General features: G+C 54.4%; 1 protein-coding gene across 1 annotated transcript; it reads right to left on the bottom strand.

The window, feature by feature from the left end:
• Positions 1-471: 471 nt before the first annotated feature.
• Positions 472-2,968, bottom strand: FADD (Fas associated via death domain). Its single transcript, XM_070783102.1, has 2 exons — positions 2,541-2,968; positions 472-990 (listed from the first exon to the last, which is right to left on the bottom strand). Exons 1-2 carry the CDS (start codon positions 2,824-2,826, stop codon positions 647-649), a joined length of 630 nt encoding a protein of 209 aa, XP_070639203.1. The 5' UTR covers positions 2,827-2,968; the 3' UTR covers positions 472-646.
• Positions 2,969-9,941: the final 6,973 nt, after the last annotated feature.

Below are 9,941 nucleotides of genomic sequence, written 5' to 3'. Positions count from 1 at the left end.
GCAAAGGCGCCTGCTTCAACAGGACCGCCTTAAGAACAGGAAAAAAGGTGCTCCTTAGAATCAGAGGACTCAGCTCCCTTGCCACTTCTGTTACCAGAAAAAGTGACTGTTAGCAATCCATCGTGGAACTGGAGTCACGATTCGTCTGAGAACCAGCACGTGCTGAGCGCCCGCTGCCTGGCCCCACGGCAGGGGGCTCGCTCCCCGAGCGCTGAGAGCCTGGGCCGCCTCCCAGCCCCGTGACGGCGTGCCTCACCTTGCCACCTGCCCTGGAGACGGTCTGCAACACCAGCCTCCAAGCCTTTGGCAAGCGCAGGGGCAGAACAAGCCAGGGGTTCCAAACATGGGCTCCGGAGCCCAGCGCCCCCAGCACAAAGACCTCCAGCTCCTCGACACTGCGGGTCCTCTCGTGTCCGGGAGCACTGGGTTTCACAGACCCCTCCTTTGTACCGGGTGCAGCACCACACGCCCTCCTGGAGGAGCTCGTTTAATGGGGACAACGGCACACACGGTGTCCCCCGCCCGGCTGGCACAGAGGAACACGGGCCCACAGCCACCTCCCTGAGTCTTCACAGGGCTGGCATGGACGGGACGTGGTCAGGACCGTGCAGCCGCCCTCGGTCCCCGCAGAAGAGCCGCTGGGTCGTCAGGAGGCTCCCGGGGCAGCGGAGCCCGAGTCCCAGGCTGTGAAGGACCCAGGGTTGGCGCTCCCACTCTGGAGGGCCCGGGCCCGCTGGTCCTCCTCGATGAGGTCCGCCACCACGTTCAGCTGGCAGCCCCGGAGTGCACCCACCAGGCAGGACACAGCTGCGTTCTCCCTAGTGCTGTTCTTCCAGACCCGCAGCAGCTCCCTCACCTGCTCCGCCAGGTTCCGGGGGTACTTCTCCTCGATGGCTTCGATCTTGACGTCAGATACTCCGAGGTGCCGGGCCAGCCTCCTCCAGTCCTTCCCCACGTTATCACAGATGATCTCCATTGCTGCCCGCAGGTCTGGTGGGTGAAAAGGGCAGAGTGGTAACCCGTGGTCGGGGGAGGTGTTTAGAAAACGTAACCGCACACTGGCTGATGGGCCTCCTGGTGCTGACCCAAGTGCTGGGGCCCGAAAGGCCCTTCCGCAGAGGCGGACACCACCCTGCAGCAGAAGGGCCAGGGAAAGCTCCATGCTGCCCCAGCCAGCCATACCCTAAAACACTACCCACGAGGCGCGGCCTGCTCTGAAGACTTACTGGTTGGGGGGTCTTACAACACAGACGCCCACTCAGGCCTGAGTAGAGTTGCGCCTCTATCCCACCCTGCAATGGGGTTGAATGGGGGGCCCTGAAAGGTACACGCATGTCAAATCTCTGGAACTGTGAATGGGAACTTTCTTGGAAAAGGGTCTTTGCAGATGTGAGAGTAAGCTGAGGATCTCGAGATGAGGGGATCATCTTAAGATTATTCAAGTGGGCCCTAAATCCACCAACAAGACCATGTGCCACGGAGGCAGAGACTGGAGGGGTGTGGCCACAAGCCAAGGAATGCCCGGAGTCCCCAGCAACCAGAAGAGGGAGGAAGGACCCTCTCCTAGAGCTCTCAGAGGGAGCATAACCTACTGACACCTGGATCTGACTACTGGCCCAAGAAACGTTAAGAGCATCAGATTCTGTTGCTTTAAGCCACTGAGACAGTCATTTCTATGGCAGCCCTAAACAGCCCACTTGCTACTCTGGAAGATGCCCTGACTGACCCCGGTCTTCAGTCTCTGGCTACTATGTCCTCATCTGCTGAGAAGTCACTCCTGAGATCAGACTAGACAACAGAAGGCAGGTAGAGAGTAAGGACAAAATGCTTCTTGGAAGCAAAGCTTCATCTCCGGCCACAAACCCCTGATACGCTGTCAGCCTGTGTACCAACTCCTCCAGCCCCGTGAGGTGGGCACCTGTGTTACTGACCACTGGCAGAAAGCAGGAAATGGAGGCCCGGGGAAGGTAAGTGCAAGTCACTTCCTGAGGTCACAGCCAGCCACAGAGCGGCAGAGCCAGCAGGAGTCCGCTCTTAGCCCTTATACAAAAGCAGCGCCTTATCAACCCGTCCTTCCTGCCGAGGCTCTTCTGGAGTCCTTTCACCCCTGTCCCGCCCGGGAGGTCAGCAACGTCTTCTTCTGTCCAATAACTTCTACTTTTCCCGGAGGGAGAGGGGTGGAGGAGAAAGCACTGAGGCTGGATGGCTGGATGGGGCGGGGGGCGGTTGGTTGTCCACGCTCCGCAACTTAGACTAAGTTAACTTCTCTGAGCTTTGGTTCTCCTGTCCGCAAAGCTGGCACGTTCCCGTCTTCCGGGGCTGTTTAGGGAAAACCCACGGAAACCGAACCCGGAAAAGGCTGGGCGCCTGGAAGATCGACAGCTGACCCCGCCAACCCCCACAGGGGCCCCAGGCACCCCTCGCCCCTCTCCTCCGGCGCCGCTCCCCGTCCTTCGGCCCCACGCCACTCCTCCGGCGCGGCCCGGCTCCCACGCCTCGCGCCCGCACCCCGGCCCCCGGCCCCCGGCCCTCGCCCCCACCTCGGTCCTCCGGCGCCGCCCCGCCCGCCGCGCCCCGTTCGAAGTCGTCCAGGCGGAGCAGGAGGTCCTTGCGCCGCAGGGAGCAGAGCAGCTCGCGCAGCAGCGCGGTGTGCTCGGCGTTCAGCTCGTTCTGCTGGAGCAGGACGGTGAAGAGGTCCAGGCCGCTCTGCGCGAGCTCCAGCTTCCTCTTGCTAATGTGGTTCTGGCACAGGAACTTGAGCTGGGTCAGGTCGCTGCTCGAGAGCCCGGCCGACACCGAGTGCAGCAGCACCAGGAACGGGTCCATGGCGGCGGGAGTCCCTGGGGGCCGGGACGCGCCTCCTCACGCACCCCTCGCGCCTCAGCCTAGCGGCGGCGAATGCCGTTTTGCTACCAGCCAGCCAGTCGCCCGAAGTATCCCGCCGGGCCGGTCCCTCTCGCGGTAGCTCCCGGGCCTCGCGCATGCGCCGCAAGCCCAGCCGTAGCCATTTCCGCCCGGGAGGCTCCCGGCTGACGCCAGGCGCCGCCCCGACCGGGGACCCGGAAGACCTCTGTCCGTGCGCACTGACGACGTTCTCCCTGTGAGCACCGGCAGCTCTAGGGGTCCTAACCCCTAAACCCGGAGCGCACTCGGCGTCCGTTTCCTTTGGAACATTGCGCTGCGGGTGCTCTTAATAACAAGTGAATTTACTTATTAACATTTGTGAAAATGCATGTCGTTTGGACTTCCCTGGTGGCTCAGTGGTAAAGAATCGGCCCCAATGTTGGAGAGGCGGGTTCGATCCCTGGGTCGGGAAGATCCCCTGGAGAAGGACATGGCACCCCACTCCAGTGTTCTTGCCTGGGAAATCCCGTGGACAGAGGAGCCTGGGGGCGTCACGGTCCATGGGGTCGCGAAAGAGTCAGACAGGACTTAGCGACTAAGCAACAAATGTCCTTTAGTGCCCCCTGCAGATCTGTGTGCAGGAAAGACTATAAAGAGCTTCATTTAGTTTTTAAAATTTAATAAAAACTTGATTTCTAAAGTTATCGTCGTTATTGTGTAGAAGGCTTACTAGCTTTTCTTGAGGCCTACTGTGTACCACGGAGTAGGTCCTGGAGACAAATTCAGGAACAAAGTGCGGAAGGCCCCACCCCTGAGCCAGCCGCGGCGGTGCACAGGGTTACCTCATGCAGATAAGAAAGTGAAAGTGAAGTTGCTCAGTCCTGTCCACTCTTTGCAACCCCATGGACTGTAGCCTACCAGGCTTCTCCATCCATGGGATTTTCCAGGCAAGAATACTGGAGTGGGTAAGAAAGTGCAGTTAAGCCAGAAGTCAGTGCGAGCCAGGGGCCAAGGCCATGGGAGTGGGGAGTGTGGAGGTGGGGGTCTCTACGTGTTGATAAGGCGGTTTTGGAGCAGGCCCCAATGTGCAGGCTTGAGGGGCCAGGTAGAGAGGTGTGGGGGCCGTAAGGGCGGGCCCACAAGAGCAGAAGCACCGATGAGGACGCAGGGTGCTGGGGCAGACCTGGGAAGGCAGGGGGTGGTTGGTGAGGGGAGGGGGCGAATTAGGAGGAGCCAGGTCAGAATCTAGCTTTATCTTCCCTAAGCCCCTGCAGAGGGTGAGTGGAAGCCTGAAGCCATCTGAGTTATCTTGGAAAAAAATTGAGATATAATTCATATTCCCTGCAACTCACCCTTTTAAAGTGTACAATTCAGCGACTTCGCTTGTGGTCAGTGGTTAAGAGCCTGCCTTGCAATGCAGGGAACGCTGGTTGGAATCCTGGTTGGAGAATTAAGATCCCACATGCAGGGAGGTGACTTCATGCTGCCACTAGAGAACTTGCAGTCCCGCAGGAAACATCCCACATGACGCAGCAAAGATCCCTCTTCCTGCAACTTAGACCTGACTCAAATAGATGCATCAGTATTTTAAAACGTGTACAATTCAGTGGTTTTCAGCATATTTATAATGTTGTGCAACCCCTACCATTAGCTAATTTTAGAATATTTTCATCACGTTTGTAGAAACCAGGTACTTGTCAGCAGTCACTTCTTCCCCGCCTCCCCCACTCTTTCTCCAGCTTCTGGCAAGTGCTAGTTGGCATCTGTCTGGATTTGACTGTTACGGACGTTTCTTGTCGGCGGAAGCGCGCTGTGGGGCCTTTCGTGCCTGGTTTCTGTGACTGAGTGTGACGTCTTCACGGTTTGTGCGTGTTGTTGCCTGTGACGGTGCTTCCCGCCTTTTTATATCGTGTGCGTGCTCACTTGTGTCCGACTCTTTGAGGCCTCATGGACTGTAGCCCCCCAGGCTCCTCTGCCCATGAAAATTTCCAGGCAAGGATACTGGAGTGGGGTGCCCTTTCCTCCCTGAGGGGATCCTCCCTCTCCAGGAATAAAGACCTACATTTCTTGCGTCTCCTGTATCAGCAGGTGGGTTCCTTACGCTTAAAGTGCCACCTGGGAAGCCCTCTTTTTACTTTATTTACTTATTTCTGGCTGTGCTGTGTCTTCACTGCCGTGCACGAGCTTTCTCTAGTTGCTGCGAGTGGGGGCTACTCTTTGTTGCAGGCTTTAGGCACATGGTAAGGAATTCACATGCAACGCTGGAGACCAGGGTTCGATCCCTGGGTCGGGAAGATCCCCTGGAGAAGGGAATTGCAACCCACTCCAGTATTCTTGCTTGGAGAATTCCATAGAGAGAGGAGCCTGGTGGGCTATAGTCCATGGGGTCGCAAAGAGTTGGACACGACAGAGTGGCTAACACAAAAATTAGGCACATGGGCTTCAGTAGTTGAAGCACATGGGCTTAGTTGCCCTGCGGCTCGTGGGATCTTCCCAGATCGGTGGTTGGACCCGAGTCCCCTGCACTGGCAGCAGATTCTTAACCACTGGTATTAGGGAGATTAAAGTCTTGTTCAGGCTTCGGAAGTAGGAGACCAGGCCTCTGAACTGCTCCTGACCTGCCCGGATACTGCCCAGATTCTGTGCCTGAACGCAAGCACAGCAAATCAGGTGGCCCTTACGTAAGAAAGGGAGTGGGTCCTGGAATCTCTTGAGCCCCTGAGGGTCTGGCCAGCTCCCCCAGGGTCTAATGAAATCCTATGACTCACAAGGTGAAACAAACCATATTCTAAAAAAAGTTTAAGTAAAACCAGAGGTGCATTTTTGCAGCAGACTGATGACGACATCCGTTTACTGAGTGGGATTATAAGCGGGAGCCCCCTCACACTGGAATTTGAAGTCTCATCCATGGGATAGACACTGCCCAGGACCTTTTCCCAGTTGGGACTCCAAATTGCTTTTAATGAGGGGCTTCCCAGCACTGTTCAAGTCTGGATGTAGGTTGTTGGCCCAGTTTGGTGATGTGTGTGTTTCTTCTGTCTATTGTTTCTATTTCTTTTAATGACCGTATATTGAGATTAAGCCAAAAATCTATACAAAAATTGAAATTGTCTATTTGTGCGTAACGAGTGGTTTCTTTTGTTAATGTATCTTTTGAACCTAAAACAAAACTTTCAGCAAAACACCTGGTTTTCTTGTTGCTGTCTAGTCACTAAGTCGTGTCTGACTCTTTTGTGACCCCGTGGACTGTAGCCCGCCAGGCTCCTCTGTCCATGGGATTCTCCAGGCATGAATACTGGAGTGGGTTGCCATTTCCTTCTCCAGGGATCTTCCCCACCCAGGGACTGAATCTGAGTCTCCTGCATTGCATTGCAGGCAGATTCTTTACCAGTGAGCCATCAGGGGAGCCTCAGAACAAAGGAGCCATTTGTTGGAAAGTCATTTTTTGTGGGTCGGCAGCATCCTGTCCTGCGGGTGGGCCACCTGTGTCTGCTCCCTCATCAGTGGGTGCACCTTCAGTTTTTTCTGCCTTTTTTGTCGTTGTGAATAATGCTACTGGGAGCTCTGAGCTACATTTCTAAAGAATCACTAGGTAGAATCCAAGGGACACCTCAGTAATCCCGATGAGAGGTGAAGGTTCTTGGACCAGGTGCAGTGGAGGCGATGAGAGGCCCGCACCTTTCTTTTGATCTGGGGTGCATGTAAACGAGGAGCGTTGAGATGCTCATCAGGTCTGAAGGGTGGAATGTCTATTAGCTCACCTGGGGAAGGTGTGGGTGGGTTTGAGGCAGGAGATAGACGGGTCCCAGTTTAGACATTTACCTCTAGCCTCCTGTTTACATTTGAAAAATAGATGGAATAACAGGAACAGGATGAGCAGCCGGGCTTTGTCTCCTGTGGACACTTTAAGATGACGGGAATGGCAGGAACAGCAAGGGGCTGAGCCCTCCGTAGGGAAGAGATGAAGAGACCACATACTTCTCATTCTTGGGGTCAAGGAGACCTTCCAGACTATACACGCACAGAAAGGGTCCTCAAGGGAGGGAATGCTAGGCCATAATATGGTCTACCAACTCCCCAGAGACCCCTGCGCTGGAACCCATCTTGGCTAAAAGATGGGCATGCACGCAGGGGAGGACCCTGCATCAGATAAGGTACGACTCAGGGCCAGACGAGCAAGATGATCGGCCAGAGGAGCCCAGAAGAACTTCCCCCATGTAAGTGATTTGTTGTTGTTTTTCAATCGCTCAGTCGTGTCCGACTCTTTGGAACCCCATGGACTACAGCAGCCAGGCCTCCCTGTCCATCACCAACTCCCGGAGCTTATTCAAACTCATGTCCATTGAGTCAGTGATGCCATCCAGCCATCTCATCCTCTGTCGTCCCCTTCTCCTCCTGCCTTCAGTCTTTCCCAGCATCAGGGTCTTTTCCAATGAGTTGGCTCTTCGAATCAGGTGGCCAAAGTATTGGAGCTTCAGCTTCAGCGACAGCCCTTCCCATGAATATCCAGGGCTGATTGCCTTTAGGATGGACTGGCTGGATCAAAAGCAGTCAGTTCTTCAGGTAAGTGACTTAAACCACCCCAAAGTGTGCATGTCTCTCTGTCTGCTCGTGCTTTCTCTACGTGGATCTTCTCCCATAATGAACAGTTTCCCTGCCTCTCTGCTTTCATCTCTTCGCTGAGTGCTTTCTTCGAGCAGGCAGGCGCCAGGGCCCTGATGCTAGCCACTGGCTCCTGGTGCTCTAACAATTAGGGTCTGGCGCTCTCACTGCTGTGGTCTGCGTTTGATTCCCAGGGAACTGAGATCCCACTTCCAGTTGCTGCTCACTGTGGCTGCCCGACGACTACCCGAGCCCAGGGTGAATGTGGGGAGAACCTGATGGACATGGTCACGGACAATGGGATGCACGGAGCCAGGGTTTGGGACGGAAATCTGGGCAGGAGATGTGAATTTGGGAGAGTGAAAGTTGCTCAGTCCTGTCTGACTCTTTGCAATTCCATGGACTGTAGCCCACCAGTCTCCTCTGTTCATGGAATTCTTCAGGCAAGCATGTTGGAGTGGGTTGCCATTCCCTCTCCAGGGGATCTTCCTGACCCAGGGATCAAACCCAGGCCTCCTCCATTGCAGGCAGATTCTTTACTGTCTGAGTCACCAGGGAAGCCTGTGAATTTGGAAGTATCCTGCAAATAGATGTTGCTTGTGATGGTTAATCGTGTTAACCTGACTGGGCCAAGGGCTACCCAGGGATCTGGTAAAATATTATTTCTGGGTGTGTCTGTGAGGGTGCTTCTAGAAGAGATTACCACTTGAATTGTCTAAGAAAAGCGAGTGACCCTCCCCAGTTCAGGTGGGCATCATCCAAGTAGGATGAAAAGGCAGAGGGAGGGAGGAGTCCGTCTCCACTGGAGCAGCATTGCCCCGCGGCCCCCCACCCCCATTATCAGGCCTTTAGACTGAATTACCCACCAGCCATTCTGGTTCCCAGCTTGCGGATGGCAGACGGTGGACTTCCTGGCCGCCATGACTGTCATGTGAGCCAGTCTTAGAATAAAGCTTCTCACTTGTCTCTATCCATCCGATTGGCTCTGTTTCCCCACCTACAGGATGCGGTCACCAGCGGAGGGGGAGCTGAAAGAAGAGCAAGGTCCGAGGCCCCGGGGGTCTGATCGTAAGGGAGACGCGGCGGAGCTAGGGCAGGAGGCTGGGGTGGGAGGCGGTCCAAGCCGGTTTAAGCACGTTCCCCCTGCCGCACCCCTGCCGCAGTGCTCCTCTTCCCTTGCACGCGGCATTCCTTGGCTCACTACACATTTTCCTTCCTCCTCTGTTTTCTGCCTGTCTCCCCCGCAGAGGCTCCACGTGTTGCAGTCCAGGCGACAGTCCATAGAGTCGCAAACAGTCGGACATGACTGAGCCACTAAGCGTGTACACATAGCGGATCAACAATGTTGCGGTCCTTTTAGGTGGACAGCGAAGAGACTCAGCCATACGTATACATGGATCCATTCTCCCCAGACCGTCCTCCCGTCCAGGCTGGCACCCAACACGTACAGCCAATGGAAACAGAAGGAGGCGCATAGACTATGGTTGCTGAGGGGGAAGGGATAGTTAGGGGCTTTGGGAATCTCACGTACACCCTGCTGTATTCACAGTGGATAACCAACAACCGCCTGCTGGGTAGCTTATCTTTTCATCTTCCTTACAAGATATTTCACAAAACAAAAATTTAGCTTTTATGGATTTGGGGGGCTGTGCTGAGTCTTGGTTGCTGTGTGGGCTTTTCTCTAGCTGCGGTGAGCACGGGCTGCTCTCTAGCTGTGGTGCTCGGGCTTCTCTCGCTGGGGAGCCCAGGCTCTGCGATGTGTGGGCTTCAGGAGGTGTGGCCTGTGCAGCTCACAGGCTTATTTGCTCCCGGGCAAGTGGAATCTTCCCGGACCAGGGATTGACCAGGTGGATCCTTATCCACTGAGTCACCAGGAAAGTCCAGAATTTAACTTTTTATGAGGCCCAGTTTGTCAAATCTTACTTTTATGGATTTGACAGTTACAAGGCGATTCAAATTGTCTCCTTCATCTTGACTGAGTTTTGGCAGTTTGTGCAGTTTTGAGGATGGGTCCATTTTTCTAAAGCCTTAGAATTTATGAACATAGTGATTGTAGAATTCCCTTATTTTCTGTCTTCGTCCATTAGCGCTGCTGGAGCAAAGTGCCATAGATTTCCCGAGAAATCTGTATGCAGCTCAAAAAGCAACAGTTAGAAATGAGCATGGAACAATGGACTGGTTCCAAATTGGGAAAGGAGTACATCAAGGCTGTATATTGTCACCTTGCTGATTTAACTTATATGCAGAGTACATCATGCAAATTCCAGACTGGATGAAGCACACCTGGAATCAAGATTGCCAGGAGAAATATCAATAACCTCAGATATGCAGATGACACCACCCTTATGGCAGAAAGTGAAGAGAAACTAAAGAGCCTCTTGATGAAAGTGAAAGAGGGGAGTGAAAAAGTTGGCTTAAAACTCAACATTCAAAAAAACTTAGATCATGGCATCTGGTCCCATCATTTCATGGCAAATAGATGGGGAAACAATGGA

Source organism: Bos indicus, chromosome 29, assembly GCF_029378745.1.
Source record: "Bos indicus isolate NIAB-ARS_2022 breed Sahiwal x Tharparkar chromosome 29, NIAB-ARS_B.indTharparkar_mat_pri_1.0, whole genome shotgun sequence".
Classification (NCBI taxonomy): domain Eukaryota; kingdom Metazoa; phylum Chordata; class Mammalia; order Artiodactyla; family Bovidae; genus Bos; species Bos indicus.
The sequence above is the reverse complement of the archived record's forward strand: the minus strand, read 5'-3'. Positions and strand labels throughout refer to the sequence as shown.